The 23238-nt window shown below is 35.2% G+C and overlaps 2 protein-coding genes across 3 annotated transcripts; one reads left to right on the top strand and one right to left on the bottom strand.

Annotated features, from left to right (window-relative positions):
* Window positions 1-1144: 1144 nt before the first annotated feature.
* LOC144449598 (protein phosphatase PTC7 homolog) lies at window positions 1145-12185 on the top strand. The gene is made up of 6 exons (XM_078140164.1): window positions 1145-1385; window positions 6107-6286; window positions 6789-6984; window positions 8414-8537; window positions 10973-11102; window positions 12070-12185. Exons 1-6 carry the CDS (start codon window positions 1145-1147, stop codon window positions 12126-12128), a joined length of 930 nt encoding a protein of 309 aa, XP_077996290.1. The 3' UTR covers window positions 12129-12185.
* A 1388-nt stretch (window positions 12186-13573) lies between these two features.
* Window positions 13574-23175, bottom strand: LOC144449459 (cell cycle checkpoint control protein RAD9A-like). Of its 2 annotated transcripts, none has more exons than XM_078139993.1 (13): window positions 23054-23175; window positions 22415-22485; window positions 21883-22038; window positions 21204-21318; window positions 20738-20837; window positions 19695-19801; window positions 18600-18706; window positions 17855-17919; window positions 17375-17539; window positions 16874-16981; window positions 16247-16443; window positions 14877-15073; window positions 13574-14173 (listed from the first exon to the last, which is right to left on the bottom strand). In XM_078139993.1, exons 1-13 carry the CDS (start codon window positions 23085-23087, stop codon window positions 14066-14068), a joined length of 1530 nt encoding a protein of 509 aa, XP_077996119.1. In that variant the 5' UTR covers window positions 23088-23175; the 3' UTR covers window positions 13574-14065. The 2 variants fall into 2 exon arrangements, with proteins under 2 accessions (XP_077996119.1, XP_077996118.1); XM_078139992.1 differs by having other exon boundaries at window positions 16247-16449.
* Window positions 23176-23238: the final 63 nt, after the last annotated feature.

The following is a 23238-nucleotide window of genomic DNA, read 5'->3' on the forward strand; positions in this document are numbered from 1 at the left end:
ATGTATGGTATTACAAGTAAGTCATTACATCTAACACAGTAGTTTCAAACAAAACAACAACAAATTCATGTTACATCTAGTGCAGATTCCAAATTGGTTTCTTTAGGGCTTGCCAAATAATGGACACAAACATTTTCAATTTACAAAATCTCCCAACAGTCGAGTTTGTTTATTGACTATAGAGAAATACTTCTTGATATGGTTTGTGGAGACAACCATGTTACAACTCTATTTTCCAAAATACTTCGATTCACAAAAGCAAGTCCAAAATATCTGACTTTTTCCACTCAAACTGACAAGTACTTCACATGACGTGAAACAAAAAATTCTCATACTTCTTTAGTAAGTACTGATTTTTTTTAATTCGATATATGCCTTCCTTTGTAATTACACCTTATATATAGGGTATCAGGCTTTAAAGGGCCAAATGTGGTTACATTCTTCCCAATGTGCTGTTGTATTTAGGAGAGAACCACAACCCTAACAACTAAAAATCTCGAATCACAATAAATAGTGATATTTAGTTCCTGGGCTCATATGCTGCAAGATACGTTGAGTTGTGGTGTCATGCTAATGGTCCCTGGTAACGGTCACGAAATATTGCTCTCAGGCCCGCGAAAAATTTATGTCATTTCGATTCGTTCGTATGTCTCTGTTTCGGGGTTAACCGATGTGTGAGGGCGCCCCGTCATGACGTACCTTACAGACTACTATGCCCTGGAGTTGCTGCCAGACCCTCGGGCTATTCTGCACACTGTGATGGCTACCGAAAGTCGCTAGTGAGGGTGACATCACCCTCGATCAAATGGCCCAATGTATCAACCAACGAACATACAGTGGCTGAACTTGGGGCTATCAACGTCTCGGTTGCAAGTATTTCAACTCTTATTTCACATATTTTCCCAAATAAAAATTGTGCAAGCAGAGACACCCCAACTTCCATCAAAAGGCTGTGAAGAGGAATCTTTCCCTGTAGTCTCAACGGTATTATTTCAGGTTTGATCGAGTCCGTCGGGTGTCTTCGGATCTGACGCTCAATATGACACTATCTGAATCTGAATCTGATGCCAACTTAATACTCGTCCCAAATACTGCGTTTTTGCAAACAAGTATCATAGTACAAGGTAGTTCGCAGAGGCAGAAGATGCAGTCTGTTTTGGTATGTGGACGAATTTTTGCTCGTGCTGTGGTCGGCTATTTGCCGTATGATGCCACCGGCCTTTTGCAGCATGGTCCTCATGAACGAAATAGGAATCGGCGATTGATGCACCTAGTGACCGCTTCATGTGGATTTGCCAAGGACCCAAGCAATTCTGTCTTCGAAAAGGGAATATTTGGAGCTGATGCTTGGTTTTTTTCCAGGTATAAGTACGTCGATGTCTTAGGTGAGTGAGTACTACCAGTGCGGTATCCTTGAAATTTTGAAAGTTGTCGGTCAGTTTTATTGATCGAGATACCACAATGACACTTGTCAATTTCATAACAACTGGCGATATATGACACTGACAGTGTAAATTTTAAACATTTCTCACAAGATGGGATAATATTTATAGGTTCTTTTCCTGTAACCTGAGTGACAAGGGATGACATTTATGGTACCAAAATTTGTCATAATTTAATCATATGTGTTCAACTTCACCTGACTTTCGTGCCACACGAACTGGTACGCGGGTCAGCCGATATTATTGAAGTTTACCTTGTCGATGTCCACCGATTTTTAGCACCGATCGGTGAGAGTGATACGTTCATGTCGCATTGAATACTTTATTGTCTTACTTTATAATATGGAGAATCAATTTTTTTATGAACTCCACGTCTGGACTATATTATTTTACTTACTAGCGTGTCAGGTCGAACTGACCGTCACTCTTTTGTGTGAGTTTAATGATCCAGAGAGGATTTTCTTTTTATACATCGTTTTACAGATAACCTTATAAGTTGATTTAATTGAATTCTAAATGAGGAATTTTTCAGTAGAATGATTTACTTTGTATGTAAACATAAGTGCTATCAAGAGACATTTAAATATTATAAATTAATTTTAAAAATTGCCAAACATTTCTATGGAACTGAAGAACAGTAACATTTTGCAAAATTGCCACTATGATGGTATGAGGTGAATATTTAACTGAGCAGACAGATCAATCTGATAGAACATGGAACTATAACCCCTGATAGAACTCTTTTCTGGTTTATTATTATTCAAACAATGCGACCTCTAAACTGCAAATTGTACCACGTGTAGGATCTATGATTGAACCATGTAATGTAGTTTTACTTCATTCATCGATGTTTCCACTGTTACTACACAAACTTAAAGGTGATTCAAAATACTCACATTCACTATTGGTATTTTGCTAGACGACATGTTTGTGAAATGTATACTGGTTTTAAAACTTTAAAAAAGCGTCTGCAAACACCTTAAAATGACCTTTTTTTCAGTCAGTTCCCTAAGGATTTACTTCGAGAGTTTTCGGGTCCCACTCCCACATCAGATTTTAATCAGATTGTGTAAATATCATGCCATTACATGTACATTGTAGCCATGGTACATGTACTACAGAACAAATAACAGAGGTTGAATTTGTGCATTTTTAGACTTAATGAGAGGTGCCAACTGTTTTAATCACCTACATCAATCCATTCATTACTGAAAATAACAAGGACAGACATGTATAGAACTGATTAGATAGCACTTACATACATTGCACTGGTATGTACATTTTGAATCAGAACATTTCCTCACCAATGACACTTACAGTTTGGGTACCAATTCTATGTTTTCCAGTAAAAATACTGAATCATGCTCAAAAGATATTTGTGGGCAATATCTGGATATGACAATTGAACATTATGAACCAGACGACCAATCTGTATAGATGATGATGATACCTGGATATTGCAAGTGATGGTAGAAACCTTACTTTATCACATCCTTCAGGCTTTTGAACGAACGTTCATAACAAATAACATGAAAATCTGATAAATTTGTTATCACAAAAGAATTTGTGGAAATATTTGTTCAGAATCACAGGGAACACAGATGTTATCATAATACATGTATACACTAGTCTACATGTATATTTACATGTAGGTAGTATACTATGTACATTCAAGTAGTCAGGAAGTTGTGTGTCTATTCCAAGAAACCATGACAGCATACAGTTCTACCAAGCAAAGCTTATTTTCCACTTCTTTTACAATATAATTGGAATAGAACAACCCATTACTAGAATGTAGGAATGGTCCAACTGTTCTAAATGTTTTAATTGTCTGAATTACCACAAGTGTACTTAAGGGTTGGTTGGTTGGTTGGTTGGTTGGTTGGTTATTTATACTACTATTTACTAGCTCAAGGTGTAGCTACTGGGCAGTTGAGTAGAATACTTTATAGTATCAACAAGAAACATGTCATGCATTCCATTTACAGGTAAATTAGCCATGCTATAAATAAAGATCATAAAAACCCATATGCTTCAGGGAAAATTCTGTCAAGTATAGCATTAGCTGAAAGGTTGCTATGATTTACATGTAAAAAAAGGCTAATAAAATAGAAAATAGTGTGTAGATTTGAATGATACATGCAGTAGTTGTACTTTGGATAGGAACCATACTGTTTGATTAATTTACATTTACTCTCAAAAAGGGGGAAACAGTGTACTGACTTACAATTTACATGACCAATTAGTACATGTACATATAGACAAGATCACATACATGCATAAAGCCATATAACATTTATTTTAAGCATGTGGGTAGACATGTTTGTTTGTTTCTGTGTGCAATTTACATGATGTACATCTATATTTTGAAGATTACAAAACATTTACAAGGTCAGGCGAAATGTTATTCACAGGCATGTTTTGGTCATGCAACAAGAACCATTATAATACCATTTACAAGGTAATTTTATATTTACATGGAAAAATACAAACCCCAGCCATTGTGCTAGGACTAATAAGAGACCAGTTATTTAACCACTCAGCAACTGACAACCCTCAATCCCTAATCGTTACCCAGCCAGTGACAACCCTCAACCCCTAATTGTTACTCTGCCACTGACAACCCTCAAGCCCAAATCGTTGCCCTGCCACTGACAACCCTCAACCCCTAATCGTTGCCCTGCCACTGACAACCCTCAACCCCTAATTGTTACCCTGCCACTGACAACCGTTACCCTCAAGCCTTAATTGTTACCCTGCCACTGACAACCCTCAAGACCTAATCGTTGCCCTGCCACTGACAACCCTCAACCCCTAATCGTTGCCCTATATGAGTATAAATGAATAGAAAGATTTTTTTCAACAAGTTCCTTCCTCAGAAAGTAAATTACATGTATACTTTCATGAGTGTAAATTATACTGAATATATATTCTGTAGTGCTTGTGTGATCGATATTTTTTTCAAGAAAGTTCCTTCCTCAGAAAGTACTAGTATTTATGCTTTCATGAGTGTAAGTTCAGTGTTTTTGCTAAGGTTAGGGAACCCTGAAGGGTAAAATTGTCATACATATAGTTTCCCATACAATCTACCATAATAGTGTTTGGAAACCCTGGTAAAATGACAGAGGAACCCCAGTAGATTTTACCTACTTAACACCTTTAGCTTCACAAAAACACTGCAGTTGTATACATGTATGAAGTGTTAGTTGTTTGTAATTGGACATTGTAATAATTTACCAGTCTAATCATTGGTATACATAGAATCTATACAATGTATATTTGTATGTACTTTTGTTAATCATTTATGTTAAAAAATTATTTAATGTGATACATTTAGGAAATTTTATTTTATTATTGATGGAATGAAATAGAATATATGTGTACATTTGATACATGATATTTCAATGATCATTTCTGTGTACATGATATTCTGTTCGGTGGCATATCTAGTGATAACAGCCGACATCGTGGTTGTCATAGCAACTTAGCTAACACAGAGCAATGTCAATGCATCAATGTATATTTAGTGTGATTAAAATAGTTAGACATATGTACAAATGTACATGTATGTCAAACTAGGGTTATGCCCATACTTTTCTCTGATTAATGCTACATTCATTGCTAGTATTATAACTATGTTAGATCATTGTATCTAGTCAGTACACGAACATTATAGGTCACTAGTGGAATAGATAACCTCAAATGGTACATGTACTGTGAACTAAGTAAAGTGCATGTTTTATGGTAGAAAAAATAACTTTGGTTTTACCATAGAGGTATATCCCCTTATACCGCCATGGTTTTACAGATATAATGTGGTTAATTCCATTGAATTTTGATAAATGGTATTTGTTTTATTGTCCTGTCCACTGTTTCTTTATCTATATTGTAAAGTAGATGTCAACCTCTGTTCACCCCAGTGTATTCACTGATAGAAATCTCACCAGCTCATTTGTTACAATTATCTATCTCATGAATAAAACATCTTATTGAGAGCAGTTGAACAATGGCTTAGGCTTCACACCTCCCCAAAACACTGGATCTGTGTTCTGATTCTAGTGGTCTGAGGTTCTGAGTAACAATTTTTACACTGTCAATAACCAAACCAAGCCAATGGCAGACTTCTTACAATCTTAGTCGGTTAGCGTTTAAAAGAGAGATCTTCATAGAAACACTTTAGCTCTGCTTGCTTCACCCAAACCATAGAAGTATACTGTACTTCCATGCCCAAACTTATCCATGAAGATCTCTCATTTCAAACACTGACCCGTACAAATTATTTTTTAGCCTGGGTGATTGTTCAACGCAACTGTATTTTTATAAATCTATAGGAATGTTTAAATCCCCTGTGCTAGCTTTAGCACCAACTTATTATTGGACCCTTACAGAATTAGGGATGATTCGTTTGTTCTAGACCAAGTTTTTTTTGCCAGAGACATGTTTTCCTCCATCTGACATTGAACTTTATTATATTATGTGTGTACAAATGTATAAAAATTCACATGACACTATAATAAAACAAAAAGTGTGTGTAATATATCACACAGTTACATTTCCAAGCAGACCATTGATTGGTCTAGACTAAGTCACATGGAGTAGATTAGATTACCATATTTTTGTGTGTAATATGAATCTGAATTCCACTTAACTTGAATTATTGATAGGTGTTGCTGATGGTGTCGGAGGATGGCGAAAGTATGATGTTGACCCATCTCTGTTTTCAAGTACTTTAATGAAAACATGTGAAAGAATTGTCAAGCAAGGAAAATTTAGTATTACATCTCCTGTAGGAATTTTATCTGAAAGTTACAAGGAATTATTAGAAAATAAAGCACCAGTCATAGGTAAGTACAAATCACAAATATGATCACAATTTATCATAAATCTTCATCCTTGTGGTGGTAATAAAAAAGACTGTTCAAGCTCTTTATATTTTGTGGTGATAATAAAGAAATATGCTGTGCCCACCCTGATTGTCTCTAGTGGTTGGAGTAAATCTACATGTATATACACTGAGTAAAGCTACAAAGGAGGTGGGGGGGGGGGTGTAAAATATGCAGCAAAAATTATGCCCCAAAACATGTAAACTCAGCTTTGCAAATTTAAGTAAGTTGAAATATTTATTTTTAGGAATATGGTAATCAAAAGATTCACTTAGACGAGAATTTTTACAAAGAGCTTGGAAATTCACAACCCCTCTCATTTTTACACCTCTTTTTATTTTGTGTGATCCCTCTCTCCATTGTCTTTCAGAGCTTCAGTACTTATAATTACTCTATTTCTTTTTTATATGACCTCTGTTGTTGTTTTTGGTATGACCTCTGTCTTTCTGTTTGGTCTTTCCAGGTAGCAGTACAGCGTGCATACTAATATTTGACCATGAGAACCACATTGCATACACAGCCAATCTAGGTGATTCAGGGTTTCTTATTGTCAGAGGAAATAAAGTTATACACAGATCAGAAGAGCAGCAACATATTTTTAATATGCCTTTTCAGTTATCAATATCACCACCGGGTTTAGAAGGAGTTACAAGTGACAGGTGAGTAGAAGGAGAATCACTGTTTGGTCAGTGTTTCCTCTTGAGTCTATTTAGAAATGAGATGTACTAAAAGTCTTTCAGTTTTCCCTCTAGAAAATGATTTGGGTTATTGGAAATTTAAATATCTTAAAAAAGTATTGTTCAGTTAAATCATATTATGGAACTCATTACATTATGAAGATGTAGGGTAACCCTGTCTTCAAGTAAGATGTGGGGTAACCCTGTCTTCAAGTAAGATGTGGAGTAACCCTGTCTTCAGGTAAGATGTGGAGTAACCCTGTCTTCAAGTAAGATGTGGGGTAACCCTGTCTTCAAGTAAGATGTGGGGTAACCCTGTCTTCAAGTAAGATGTGGGGTAACAATGTCTTCAAGTAAGATGAGGGGTAGCCCTGTCTTCAAGTAAGATGTGGGGTAACCCTGTCTTCAAGTAAGATGTGGAGTAATCCTATCTTCAAGTAAGATGTGGGGTAACCCTGTCTTCAAGTAAGATGTGGGGTAACCCTGTCTTCAAGTAAGATGTGGGTAACCCTGTCTTCAAGTAAGATGTGGGGTAACCCTGTCTTCAAGTAAGATGTGGAGTAACCCTGTCTTCAAGTAAGATGGGGGGTAACCCTGTCTTCAAGTAAGATGTGGGGTAACCCTGTCTTCCAGTAAGATGTGGAGTAATCCTGTCTTCAAGTAAGATGTGGAGTAACCCTGTCTTCAAGTCAGATGTGGGGTAACCCTGTCTTCAAGTAAGATGTGGGGTAACCCTGTCTTCAAGTAAGATGGGGGGTTACCCTGTCTTCAAGTAAGATGTGGAGTAACCCTGTCTTCAAGTTAGATGGGGGTAACCCTGTCTTCAAGTAAGATGTGGGGGGGGGGGGGGGTAACACTGTCTTCAAGTAAGATGTGAGGTAACCCTGTCTTCAAGTAAGATGTGGGGTAACCCTGTCTTTCAGTAAGATGTGGGGTAACCCTGTCTTCAAGTAAGATGTGGGGTAACCCTGTCTTCAAGTAAGATGTCTTCGATTGTCTCATCTATGTCATTTAGGTCTATTAAATTGTTGGTGGTATGCTCGTGTGTTTGAACTGCCGCTGGTTCTAAATTAAATAATTTATTTTCATTTTTCCATTTTAAAATGAAGTCTTTGTTATTATGACGTCCGGATAAATTCAGTGTGGAAACATCTTTAAGATCAGAAAGTGCATATCCTTGTGGTGTCATACCTAGTCCAAAATTTGATGGCATAATTTATTTTAGTTTAATTTTAGTCATTTTTAAACATTTGAAAACTGAGCAAAATGCCAACTGTAATAGTTTCATATGTCTAGACTTTTGTAATACCTTTGTTCTCTCAGCAAGGGTCATGTCAAGTTATGGTATCCTGAAGCCAACAGTATAATTTGTCACTTCCTCACCTTAATGTTGTCATTGTATCTTTTATAGACCAGAGTCAGCAGCAAGTTCATCAGTTGGTTTAAAAGAAAGTGATCTGATATTAATGGCAACGGATGGTTTATTTGACAATATGCCAGACACTCTTATTCTACAAGAACTTGCTACATTGAAGGTGAGATATATGAGTCTTCATACCATGTTGCCCCTGACAACTACATCTGGGTTTGAATGCAAGTGTACACGTGAAAGAGATGGGGACGTAGTGGTATAGAGAAAATCATCAATTCATCACAAAGGATGGCATAATGTAGTATTAGTAGGAAATACAACTTGACCTACGTGCCACTTTACCAATACACCACTGTCAGCAACTTACCAATAGTTTCAGAATGTGTGTATCTTAGTTTGCCTAAAGCTTGATTTCTGAAGTAGTAGTAATTAATCTTTATTTCAGAGACATCTAGGTAAAAATAATATAGACAGGAATCGACTGTGTGTTAGAGCCTACCGCAACTCTATGGCACCAAATTCGGTAATTCGGTAATTAAATAGGGGCCATCCCAATGTCTGGACGTCAATTTCTTAGACTTTCCTCTCTTAAACGCTTCTACTCTTAACCACACAAACTGTCCGGGTTTAAGTTCACTGCCATGTACTCCCATATCGAAGTAATGTTTCTGTCTAGCTGCGCTCAGCTGGAGTTTCTCTCTAGTCCATTCATGAGTGTAGCGTAATCTCAGATGGACCCTTCCAGCCTCCTCTGCTTCGTCGTTTCGTTTCAGGCCAATGCTGATTGGCGATGGGGTTGTTGCTTGATCGGCGGGTGGTCTCCGGTATTAATACTATGTCGTGCCACGTTCGTGTATCCTACATCGTACTTATCGCTGGAGAAAATGTCTTGCCAAGTATGTAGAAAGTTTGTTTTTATCGGTCGATTTTCTTCGCCTACTACGGTAACGCTTTCGTCGTAGGGGTTGTAAATGCGAAGGTATGGTAGTCATTGTTTCATTAATTGTCATGTGATTTACTGTATTTGTCGCCGGTACGTATTCGGGTAGTTCTTCAGCTGCAACAGCACAACAGAATAGCGTAAAGAAGTTATGATTGACAGGTAAAGTCTACTCAGTACATTCACTAGTATTTTATCCGACGAGCTACACCTGGAACAGACTGGCAAAATCTGTTCGTCGAGGCTCTGAAGTTTACCACTTATATAGGAAACTGCTAATTTACATATGAATGGCCTTTAATAGACTAAAAATAACTCTCTAACTACTGAAATTGGCGACATTTCACTCCGCGGTTCGAATTTGTGGTCAAAATGACCGGTCAATCATAACTAAAGTTCGTCTGACCTGTAAATTATCATGTACGCCGGGCCTGACTTGGATGCTGGCCAAGTTCAAGGATCGTTAGCCAATCACATTACGTAAAATTTACAGACATGCCTTAGGGGTCAAGAAACTTTACTAGTCTTGCCTTAGGGGTCAAGAAACTTTACTACTCTTAGGAACTCGAATAGGAAAAAAAAAATAGGAAATTGCTATACTAATACATAGGTACGTGAATGGGGCTAATAAAAGGATCAAATCGAACTAGAGAAACCGTGTCTGCTTGTTCCTCCGCGCTATACTCCAATAAGCTAACTATGTCTAGACTATTCAATAACAATAAACATGGCGTGCTATATGAAACCGCATTCCAACAGTAATACAAACAATCTAAATTTGTAGTAGACACAGTGTGTTTTGTCACACAAATTTAAGCAAGGAATACGTTTGAGCTCGAGCACGCCAAGCAGCGGCGTGCGTCAGCCATGTCTATCTGTATACTTTCTTTTTTCTTTATTCTTTTTTGGAGTCTTCCATAGTTATATAAACTTTTTTTTCTGTGAACAGAAAGTGTACAAGTACATACATATAATATTTTTAATCATTCCATTTCTGGCCTTATACCCAAAATAACAAATATGTGTAGATGTGTATAATGAGTATATTAAAATATACTATAAATAAAGAAGTAAGCATGTAAATGTGACTCATAGCTAACTTGGGCCTTTATTACCTGTATGACATCATTATCATTTTCGAGTTTCACCAAAATTGTTGCCTTATGCCCCTGGCTGGACTAAGTATGAAACCATCTGTGTTATGGTCTTGTTATAATTTGTAGATATGTCATTTGTAAATTGTTTTAATATATTTCACCATTTATGGTGGTACATGACTAGTCAGACATTTCTTGTTTTAATATGTCACCATTTATGGTGGTACATGACTAGTCAGATATGTCTTGTTTTAATATGTCACCATTTATGGTGGTACATGACTGTAGTTAGACATTTCTTGTTTTAATATTTCACCATTTATGGTGGTACTTGACTAGTCAGATATGTCTTGTTTTAATATGTCACCATTTATGGTGGTACATGACTGTAGTTAGACATTTCTTGTTTTAATATTTCACCATTTATGGTGGTACTTGACTAGTCAGATATGTCTTGTTTTAATATGTCACCATTTATGGTGGTACATGACTGTAGTCAGACGTTGGTGGAATTTTTAATTAAATCTCATGCTCATAACCTGAAATGAATTAACATTACAGGACCGTACAGTTGAAAGCATTCAAAGCAAGGTAAATACAATAGCTGAGCATGCCAGACAACTAGCATATGACTCTACCTATATGTCACCATTTGCAGAACATGCAAGAGAGAATGGATTGGACTTTACAGGTAAGGCTCACATCTCAAGTGAATTGTTGTGAAAATTATTTCTAGTCTAGCGGTCTTAGAGTGAAGTGAAACCATTGGAGACACTTAGAGTTTAGATTAGAATGTTTCGTTATATCTGTATGTAAACTGTCAATAAATGTCCCAGAATAGCTAAATCTACTGTGATATGAATTGTAACCATTCCATACAGAATCATGGCAATTCTGTGGTTACCTGGCAACAAATCGTTACAACTCACTGTTGATGGTATCTAGCTATGTGCAATGATAGCTTCCACCACTTCAGCTATGTTTGTACATAATTAGCATAATCATGATAGTCAAATAGTTAGCGTGACTGGTATATATTATCTCAGTCTACATGTACCATATGGTGGTCTGAGATAATATGTAGGTTACCTGGTTAGCCATTGCCACTTGTATTTATTTATAAATAACTAGACATTGGGCAAGATTACAATCACCACTGTGCTTTAGTCAACCCAGCTGTACAAGTGGGAACCTGGTAGGACAGAGGACAGCTTTAATCCTATTTACCTCACACACTCATGAATAATCACATGCCAATGTTTTGTATGACAATAAAGTATGTGAATCTCAATGCTGCAGACATTGTATACCTCCTAGGGAATTTAGGTTTAGAAGCTATCCATGCCAGTAACTCAAAGCCATGGATAGCCTATAGACTATAGGGAGTTGAGAAAGTATAAAGTTCTGTTGTGCTGTTATAGCTCTATGCAATGAGTACTAATAATTGTACAGTGCTTTGCCTTGCAGAGATTAGCAGTATGGAAATACCTTATGTTTAAAACTCTAGTCAGAGCTTTGCCTTGTAGAGATAAGTTGTATTGAAATATCCTTTATTTTTTAAACTCTAGTCAGAGTTTTGCCTTGTAGAGATAAGTTGTATTGAAATATCCTTTATTTTTTAAACTCTAACAAATTGTCTTTCTTGTTTATTTTTACAGGTGGTAAGCCAGACGATATATCAGTATTATTGTCCACAGTTGAATGTCATGACGAGTGAAGTTTAAAGTGAAGAAGGCAAATGTTGCTGCTGTTCATATTTCGAGCATTAAATCATATGCTAGAGCTTTACTAACCATTTCACCACTGGTATATCAATATTTTACCATGGCTTCTATCAACACTTATTCAATCAAAATGACACATTGGAATGAATGAATACTGATAGAGTCAACACTTACTCAATCAAAATGACACATTGGAATGAATGAATACTGATAGAGTCAACATTTACTCAATCAAAATGACACCTTGGAAATAAATACCTTAGTTAATAGATGTTAGACTGTAGGGCTACTATGGCACACTGACTTCCAAAGTCATTCCTCACTGCTCAACCTTAAAGGTACTGTTGTCTTTCGGTTCAGTAATCTTTAGAAACAGTCCAAGGTCTATACAAGACTAACACATTTTGTACCAATACATCTATCTGGTTATAGCTTGGGACCATAGGGGAACCATTTCAAGACATAATATTTCTTTCCATGCAGGATAGAACTTTCCAGTTTGTTGTATTTCCTAGTATTAACAATTGTTGTCATTTCAGTGTAAAAGTTGGTCATTTTGTCAATGCAGGAAATTGTGTATCCTCAGTTGTGTATATTGCAGCCCCTACAGTGTATATCCACATACCATTGAAGGCATTTCCAAAATGGGAAGTTTATCTGCTCATTGTATACCATATGTTGTATTATTTATAGTGTTCAATTTATGAGTGATATACCACAGTAAACATGAACTAATTGTACTCACCACTATAGCAATAAATTCTGAAACTTTGTCTTTTTTTTCTATTGCTTAACTGCCTGACATTCCCTAAATAAAAATATAAAGTATATAAAAATGTTTGTGTTACATGTTTGGTTTTTGTAATCTAATGAACTGAGTCTGAATATACCACATCAATGGACATAGTGAAGTCAACAGAATGCAGTGGGTATAGAAAGGTATTGTCTTTTAGTGCACTGTGTTAGTCTGTAAGGTACACCATGATGGGTGCCCTCACACATCAGTCAACTCCTCTCATAGAGCTGGCTGGTGAGGGCAGTGGGACACAACATATCTTACAGTCTACATCTGTCAGTGATCAGACTATAGCTTCTACTTAGCAAATTTATGGAGAGAGATTAAATGGAAGACGGTATATATCCCATGGTTAATATTAGACGATACAAAATTAATAGAATTTAAGATATTTCTGAAGAGTTGCTAGAAAACTTGCAACTAATATCAGTGTTACAATACTACCTACTGAAAAGTGAACACAGCTGAGTTCTTTAAAACATTTGAAGAATACAATATTTTAAAAAAATCTCCCCAGGGACTGGTGCCAGTCTACTCCAAAGGATAAAGAGACTCATAGACTTCAGTAAATGTCATAAAATGTAATTTATTCAGAAAGTTCATCCAGTTGCATAGTGGTAGAATTACAAGACATCTGTTGCAGCAAAGGCACACCATGCTACCCAAACAAAGAGTCCAAATAATTTTAACTCTGGCCTGGGAGAATGTCCTTACTTGTGCACACAGTTCTCTTTGAACTCTAGAGGGCACCATTCAATGAAATGTCCTCTAGCTGATCAAGCTTCCAGAACAGTGCACAGCCTGTGTTCACTTTATATTTGCAGTATACAATACTTGTATCTCTTAAGATATTCCGAATTCTTGATGCTAATGAGTGATATAATTACATAAAGTAAGCACTCTTCATGTGGGCTGATCACACCTCAAGTTTGATACAAATATACAAATTGAAAACATGCAGAATGTTGACAGTGACACTTTAAATCTGACTATACTTAAGCAAATGCTCTTTGTTTGGCCAATCACATCTCAAAATTGATTAAAATAAGCCTATCAAATCCTCACTAGCTTTTCAACCAGCCAATCACACTTTAGGATACAAATCCAACTGGTTAGAGTGTTTAGTTCACCACTTCAATCTGATTCTTCATCTGTATCCTCTGCTAGTACAACAGCTGGTTTGATATTTACTTGCTGTGATGTATTCTGGGATTGAGATGATCCAAAGAAGATAGACTTGAACTAGAAAAGAAGATTGTCTACTGTCAGTATACATTAAGACTACCTGAATATTGACACTATTAATATTATACTGGGTAGATATCAAGATTGTCTAATGTCAGTATACAGTAAGATTACCTGAATATTGACACTATTAATATTATACTGGGTAGATATCATAGCAATTTCAACAAACAGTATTACTGGTATACATTTGAGAATGTAAGAACAATTTTTCAAAAAAGTTTTGACAGTAGATATTTTCATTACATTTTGTAAGTAGTATACATACTAGAAATATGTTTTTAGTAAAATCTAATAATTACATTGGTCAAAAACCCCCAAATGAAGTGTTATCATTTCTAAGGAGAAATCAAACACAGCCATAAATATGGATAAAATGTGACATTACCAAGTACATATACTAGGGTACAAGTATATCCATTTCATAACTCATTTCTTACAAGTTTTCACAAATTATATGTCACATCCAAACAAACCTGCTGTTTCAAAAACTACTTCATGAATAAAACTGAAATGATATGTCAGTTATTCCACTCACCAGTCATCAATAAATATTTAAATCTACATATTAAGAACAGATTTTCACTTTGAATATAATGTGTTTTTGTGACATTGTTAAGATGGAACCATTGCACCCAATAGTCATGTAACCCTCTGTCTTTTGACACTACTAAAGAGTCAAATAATATGATTTGCTCACCTTTTTAGCTGGTGGTGTACTGGGTATAAACTCAAACTCATTGTCATTATCATCATCACTTGGCATATCAACATCTGATGTTGTCTGGTCAAGATCACCCACAGTATCACTGGAAGGTTTGTCTTGTTTGTCTGTGGTTGTAGTACTCCTTACAGACTCCACTGTCTTGGTACCCCTATCCTGCTGCCTAACTGGTCCTACAATATAACAGAGTGTCTTGTCAGTGTTTTACTATGGTATGAGAACCCCAGTAGCAGAGAGAGAGAGGAAATCTGGTAAATATGACACAGATTGCAATACTTTGAATGCAGAACCTAGTAAAGCTCCTGGGGAACTTGGGTAACGTTTTTTTAACTACTTCCCACCCCATAACAAAAACAGTGGTGGTAGTATGCATACAAGAATAACAATGTTACATGTATGGTGACTTCATAAAATATCTGTTCTAACAAAAAATGGACACTCGATATGATGGTGCTATGCACGATTAAACTTCAAAATCAACCTCTTTAAGCATATTAAACAACTTGTTGATACAATGTATGGGTATGTGTGTATCAAAAACTTGAGGTTTCAATCTTAACTACACTGTAGGTAGAAAACCAAACACATCTTGATACTGTACGTATTCTCTACAGATTGTTTATAATAAATCTATGTATAGGCTATCTTTACACAACGTTTTCAAATAAAAATGCAAATATCACTTTCATGTAATGCATTACATGATGAAGTTACATGATAGGCCAACAAGCGTTTTTGACCACTGATACGGAAACACCAAAGACAGATTAAATTGAAAATGAGGTTGTTGCATACGTGCAAACATTAGTACATCATAGGTGGGGGCCATTCCTAATGTCAAATATGGTTCGAATTGTTGTGTTTTTGGTCTTTTACATGACATAGTTATTCCACTTACACCTGTCTACATGGACTGCACTTTAGAATAGAAACAAATAATTTTCAAAATAATCCATTTTCAGCGGCATTTTCAAATCACTGCATTTTTATGTGTTTTTGTTGTCTCTGTGTAGACAATAGGTGGTACAAACACAACAAAAAACAATCATGAAGTTGGAGTTTCATTTGAAAGAAAATATATAGACAGGTTCCCTTTCTTGAGAGTGTCTTGGATGGCTCCCTACTGTGGCCATAGATCTAATAATTCATCAAAGGAAGAAACAAAAGAATGACAAGAGTTCAGGCTATTGCTTTAGAACCTTGGATACAGAGAACATAGAAATCTTTGTAAAACTCACATACTTTCTGATATTTTGGTGGGAATCTATATAAAGCTCATGTGTACAAACCCATAACAAACTGCCAGTCATTACATTACATGTCATTAAAGTAATTAACAGAATCACCTTGGAATGTAAATGATTCACTTGAGGCATTACTGTTATCATCTCCCTCATCTACAACATCTCTTGGTCTCCTAGCAACTACATCTTCCTTTCCACTATTCCACTTTGGTAGAAATCGGTTTGTTTCATCACTTTGCTTAGCATCTCCAGCCCCTTTCCTTGTATTACTTGTAGATGGTTTGGACAAATCAGTCGTCCTAAAACTAAAAATACACTCTCTCAAATACATCAAAGCAAATTATTTATATCCTATCTCATCCCTGTACTTAGAATTTTTCAGGAGTACAATCAAAATGAATTATCACTTTGCTAAATTTCTCATAAATTTTTCTGGAAAGTGGGTTTTATAGACCTCCATAGTATGGCTTATGGGTCCCTCCTAAAGTCAGCTCACTTTCACTGTACATCCTTGGTTTGCAAAAACCACATTCAGGTTGTAAAGATTAGTATTACAGCTGATGTTAATCATTTGACTTTATTCATGTTGTAAAGTTTTTATTGCTGAAATTTTGAGAGTGGTACACATTTAATACTACCGGTAGTAGCTCAACAACACATTGACTTATGCAGAAAGAAAGGCATATTTTATCACACCAAAACAACATTCTAGTAGGATGTATTATTTACCTGTTTTGAAATGGTTTAGTCCCTCTATGAATTTCTTTGATACTACTCTCACTCCTGTTGTCTGGTTTCTTGTTTTGCTGTCTTGCCTGTATTGGTGTTTCTTTAGTTCTGAAAACAATGCATGTACAAATCCTAAGTTTAGGACTTCATACAATTTTCAGGAATCTTCTACATTTCACTCAAACAAAGTTAATAATAGAAAGTACTAGTCAATATAATAAAAGCCATTCTTTTAATTAAACTGTACTTCTCACAAAACTGATAATAAACGAAAGGTAAAAGGTACAATTTAAGAACAGTGAACCAAGTAGTGTCTTCAGTTATCAAAATGGTTTCCTAAACACTAACTCAACCCTTACTACTAATTAGTAATTTTACTTAATCTTTCATTTTGCAGGTTTCCAATGCATAAAGACATTAGCATACAACAACATGGGTTAATGACGACATATTTAGTCTACAGATTTGGAGGCTTGCTGATAAAAAGACAACCAATTTTACCTGTGCCTCTGTACTGTTTTTTGTGTTGAAGTAGAAATAGAGGATTGTTGTTGTTGTTGTTGATGTTGTTGAGCAGAGTTCTGTGTTGATGATGGTTCTGCTAGTGTAGCAAGTACAAAACTAGCTTCAAATACACCTTCTCCGTCTAAACAGAATACTATGGGTCTGAAAATAAAGTTATCAAATGTTACAAGATGTTATTCAATCCTATTTTTCCAAAATTGAAGATTTTTGTGTAACCCTCAGCCAGCCAGATGGACAGACAGAGAGACAGACAGACAGACAGACAGACAGACAGTAAGTCAGCCAGTCAGCCAGTCAGTCAGTCAGTCAGTCAAACAGACAAATTCACTCTCTGCTGACAATTCATTTCTTTACTGAATTAGAATTTATCAAATATGAAATGCATTGTTCTTGTACACAGCACCTAATATATGTTGTTCTATGTACAATAATCACTACATAAAAGTTGATACTTACTTTCCTAACATTTCAAATATAACTGATATTTGAAGACCACAAGAATCAGCAAATGATAATATTGCCTGCGATAAATTAAAAAGAAGAATATTAACAAAACCATGGATGAGGAGAATTAGATAAAACTCTGTAAGTTTATCCATAACCCTGCTGTATACTTTGCAATAATATACTAATTGTTCTCCAGTGCTCTACAAACTTAAATGAGGTGTCAAGGGACAGTGAGTCCGCTAGTAACTTCTTATACTGTAGTCTGGCTGTCTTTCATTTGATGCATGTAAAGTTAGTCATGCACAGTTACATCTTAGCAGTCATCAGAATCAATAAGTGTAATCTCTTTACCATAGGTAATAGTCATTTTTGTCTCTATATCATGGCTAAACTCAGGAAACAATCCTTTCTTATCTTCAACCATTCACAAAGAAAGTTGTCATGGGTTTGTAAGCTCTCTCATTATAAAAATCCCAGAGAGTACACTGTACATCTAATTTGTATATTACAAACAACACATCAATATTGTGGTAGTCTACACTGGGTATTCACATTGACTTACTGATCCATTTCTTTTTAGACCAAGTGTAACCTTTGTGTCAATACCCTTCAACCACCCTACCCCTGACCCCCACCCCAGAGATTTCATGCTGACATCCTCAATTCTTTTAGACAATGTAATCCGTGTAAATGTCCTTCAACCACCCCCACCCCGACCCCCCGCCACCACCCCAGAGATTTCATGTCAACTTACCCTCAATTCCTTTAGACAGAATGTAACCTCTGTGTCTATACCTATTGTGTAATCTTCAAATTCTTCAGGTAGTAAACACATTTCTGTATGCATTACCCTTGTAGGATCTGTGTAGGATGAACAATATAAATGAATCAACAATAGTTTGAACCATAGAGTCAGACAATTTTATATTTTCTAGCAGATAAAATAATAAAATACAGCACAAGTTACGGTTACTGTGGTTTGAAATTGAGACACTGAATTTGAATATTTACATGTTTCAATTTTGATGATAATGGAAGAGGTGCAAACCCAGAGTAAGTCAATTTTATGATGTGTTCAAAGGTCAAGTTCAGATTAGGATCAAAATTGCATGATACTTACCAGGTTCATCATCTACATAGTTTTATTTGTATGATACTTACCAGGTTCATCTACATAGTTTTATTTGTATGATACTTACCAGGTTCATCATCTACATAGTTTTATTTGCATGATACTTACCAGGTTCATCATCTACATAGTTTTATTTGCATGATACTTACCAGGTTCATCATCTACATAGTTTATTTGTATGATACTTACCAGGTTCATCTACATAGTTTTATTTGTATGATACTTACCAGGTTCATCATCTACATAGTTTTATTTGCATGATACTTACCAGGTTCATCATCTACATAGTTTTATTTGCATGATACTTACCAGGTTCATCATCTACATAGTTTCATTTGTATGATACTTACCAGGTTCATCATCTACATAATTTTATTTGCATGATACTTACCAGGTTCATCATCTACATAGTTTTATTTGCATGATACTTACCAGGTTCATCATCTACAGTTTTATTTGTATGATACTTACCAGGTTCATCATCTACATAGTTGTATTTGTATGATACTTACCAGGTTCATCATCTACATAATTTTATTTGCATGATACTTACCAGGTTCATCATCTACATAGTTGTATTTGTATGATACTTACCAGGTTCATCATCTACATAATTTTATTTGCATGATACTTACCAGGTTCATCATCTACATAATTGTATTTGTATGATACTTACCAGGTTCATCATCTACATAATTTTATTTGCATGATACTTACCAGGTTCATCATCTACATAGTTTTTTAAACTAACTCTCTCAGGGGAAACAATGATACTTATTTCTTCCTGTGATGTTTGGAAATTACTAACTGCATCACATAACAACCTGTTAACAAATTGATCAATGATACATTAAATGGCAATACATAATGGATCTTAGTCTCATTGTGATAGATATGTCAGCCAGAAAATGGAAGCAACACATACAATACGGTGACATGCAGTATATATCATGTATATATAGTATATTGTTCCACAGTGCTAGAAACAGGTAGAGAAACTGACAGTCAAAGTTGTATCTCAAAAGAAAATGGCAGGAACACATGTACATATGTCAGTACACATACAGTTTATTGCTATACAGAACTACAAACATGTTGAAACAAATCACTGATTCTGTCTACCAAATGAAGAAACTATCAAATTTGAAAAGCCTAAACAAATTCCTATAGGACATATTTTAGGAATACTTAAGAATTCCTATAGGATTCTTTTAGGAATACAAAAGGATTCCTACAAGAGGTCTTTTAGGAATACTTGAAAATTCCTGTAGGATATCTTTTAAGTTTTAGGAATACTTTAGTATTCCTAAAAGACCTTCTATAGGAATCCTTTAGTATTCCTAAAAGATTTCCTATAGGAATCCTTTAGTAATTTCCTAAGAGAATCCTATAGGAATCATTTTGTTTCCTAAAGGATTTGCATGGTGGAACATACCAATATATGAAATCATGACTGATCGTGTTAAAATGCAGAAAATTCAAAGTTCTGTTATTGTAATCTCCATAAAAAGTGACATAGAAGTGCTGAAGTTTGGTCTACCTGAAGATTTTTTTTAAATGACAGAAAACGATTTTAACACATCTTTAGGACTTCAGGGAATATGTCCTTTAGGAATCCTATAGGACTCCTATAAAAATCCTTTGGGACACGATGGTCCTGATTCCTATAGGACATTTCCGTAAGGGTTCAGCTGGCCATCACAAGAACAGTAAGCCTTCAGCTCAGTAGTGATCACATAGAGGCAAGACTAAGTATTTACCTTGATTGTGCTACTAATTTATTTGGACAGAGATCTTTGGAGAAGACAGCTTGCAGTGATTCAGTTTCTTGATAGGTTAGGTTGTATGTCTTTGTTATACCTGTTAAATAAAACATAAATATTTATCAACATTATAGATATCCAGGCATCATTATGACTTTTTCATAATTCCCTCAGTTCTAAGACATGGACATTTATAGATTTTAAGTGGTCTTTGTTACATATATCAAGACTGCATGGATTCAATTGACTTTAGCCAAATGTACATAAAGTGTACCACAAAATCATGAGAACAGAATTATGAAAAATACACAGTTAACAGCTTTTGGAGTCTTTAATACGACTACTACTTACCATGTTTACACATATAAGGTAAATGTAAGTCTACTTACCATGTTTACAATATAAGGTAAATGTAAGTCTACTTACCATGTTTACAATATAAGGTAAATGTAAGTCTACTTACCATGTTTACAATATAATGTAAATGTAAGTCTGGAATCACTGTTGTTTAATTTTATCTTGCATTTCTCAACCGTCTTCTCTATTGTTGATAGTGACTTAAACACTGACAAACAAGACTAAAATAAAGAAAATTACTTTTTGATAACAAATACCAATAAATTATTTTCAGTTGTCATTATCATGTCATTGTTGTATCATATTGATGATGATGATGATGATGATGATGATGATGATGATGATGACGATGACGATGATAATGACGATGACGATGACGATGACGATGGCGATGATGACAGTTTGTTGAGCTGTCTTCACGAATATAAATGTGACATAATTTTGGAGTATCAATAATATCAAACACCAATATCCATGGTCTAAAACTTAGTGTCCATGCTCCATGCATATTTAACAATCTCTACTAAAATGTACTGACTTAGATTAGTTTGCTTAAGTTTACAGTACATTGTCACTTCAGTCAAACACATTGTTTAGTTACAGACAGTGACTGTACCACCTTCAAACCTGAATAACCATGTTACTGTATAATCTTTCACAGTGGTGCATTTCAGATATATAAGTTTCCTCAGAGTGTCTTTATCAATGTATTCTTTCCTGTGGCTTTGTGTACCGTTACTTGTTTTGGCAGAGGAGTGATTGAATATACAATGTAAATGACCTACCTTCATGGTAATTTTACATTTGAAAGCACTGTCTTCATCCTGTATTTGTTGAGATGAATTGAGTACTCTACCATCATCATAAATGTAGAAAAATGTTGGTGCGAAGGTAAAACAGGCATAAGCTGACCTCGAGGAGTTCACAGTTCTCAAAGCAAGCTGGTAAGGTAAAGAAGATTTTGTTTTGTTTGTTTGTTTGTTTGTTTGTTTGTTTGTTTTGCAAATTAAAGATGATATTTGATTTCATTAAACTGTCCAAATTCTGTGGATGGCCAAAATAATACTGACCACTACTAGTAGTAATATTTAGATTCATCTCAAAACATTTACATACTATACTGATGAGTAGTGAAACATTATTCTTAAAATGCACATTTGTTAATTATCATTATATTCGTAAATCATTAAAATTCTTAAATTATGAATTCTAGTTTAATTAGGAAATGTTGCAAATGTTGGTACTGTATATGTATCTTACGCAATTAGCTATACACCAAAGCTCCAAGTGTAATTTGACAACCTGATCTTTACTCACCCCATGATCAAGTGGCTCAATGTACAGATCTTCACCAATTTTTGATAGGCAATGGATTGTACGTCCAAACACTGTAATGAAAACGATAGTTGATACAAAATTTAAAAGTACAAGTATTAGACATTAATTCACTATAATTGAATAGAACTTTATATAATTAAACCCAGCTGGATGTGTTGATCATTTATTACTCACACGTTATTCGTTAATCATATCTATTTGTCTATTTATTTATTTATTTATTAACTTTAATGTATTCATTTTGTAAAGCCTTGTGAAACGTAACTTACCTAGTCTACATCAATTCGGCACATGGTGAATTTTTAATAAAATTAAAAACAATAATATTATTATTGGGTTACCACATTACAAAAAAAAACACCCACAAACAAACAAACAAACAAACAAACAAACAAACAAACAAACAAAACAAAAAACACACACACACACACACACACACACACACAAAGCTTTTTTGTGAATTTTCAATATCATAGGGAGGTGACATTTTTTGCGGGAAAATAGCATGTCATTCGTGCAACAACAAACACGACTCGACTGCATATTTGACAGGCATTCTTGTCTTGTGCAATATTATGTAAAACAAGATTATAAAACTTATCAAGGATTCTCCTTAACCTTTGACATTGTTTCCTGGAATAATACACTTCATCTTGCATCAGATAGTGCGCTTTTCGGGAAAAACTACAAATCGAACAAACTACTGTTGACGAACTTTCAACAGGGCCGCCATTTTTCTAATTGACCAACTCTCTCCCGAAGATAATATGTGATCTTATTTTTGATTGGTCATACTGACGCAT

This window comes from Glandiceps talaboti, chromosome 18 (genome assembly GCF_964340395.1).
Source record: "Glandiceps talaboti chromosome 18, keGlaTala1.1, whole genome shotgun sequence".
NCBI classification, from domain to species: Eukaryota; Metazoa; Hemichordata; class Enteropneusta; family Spengelidae; genus Glandiceps; species Glandiceps talaboti.

Excerpts from the sequence above, each read along its gene's own strand:
- LOC144449598 (XM_078140164.1), top strand. The coding sequence starts at position 1,145 with ATGCAGTCTGTTTTGGTATGTGGACGAATTTTTGCTCGTGCTGTGGTC. Across the intron at positions 6,985-8,413 it reads GAAGGAGTTACAAGTGACAG|ACCAGAGTCAGCAGCAAGTT; the intron begins GTGAGTAGAAGG and ends TATCTTTTATAG. Across the intron at positions 8,538-10,972 it reads AAGAACTTGCTACATTGAAG|GACCGTACAGTTGAAAGCAT; the intron begins GTGAGATATATG and ends TTAACATTACAG.
- LOC144449459 (XM_078139992.1), bottom strand. The coding sequence starts at position 23,087 with ATGAAGTGTATTATTCCAGGAAACAATGTCAAAG. Across the intron at positions 22,486-23,053 it reads TCCAGGAAACAATGTCAAAG|TGTTTGGACGTACAATCCAT; the intron begins GTTAAGGAGAAT and ends TTTTCATTACAG. Across the intron at positions 22,039-22,414 it reads TTGAGCCACTTGATCATGGG|CTTGCTTTGAGAACTGTGAA; the intron begins GTGAGTAAAGAT and ends TTACCTTACCAG.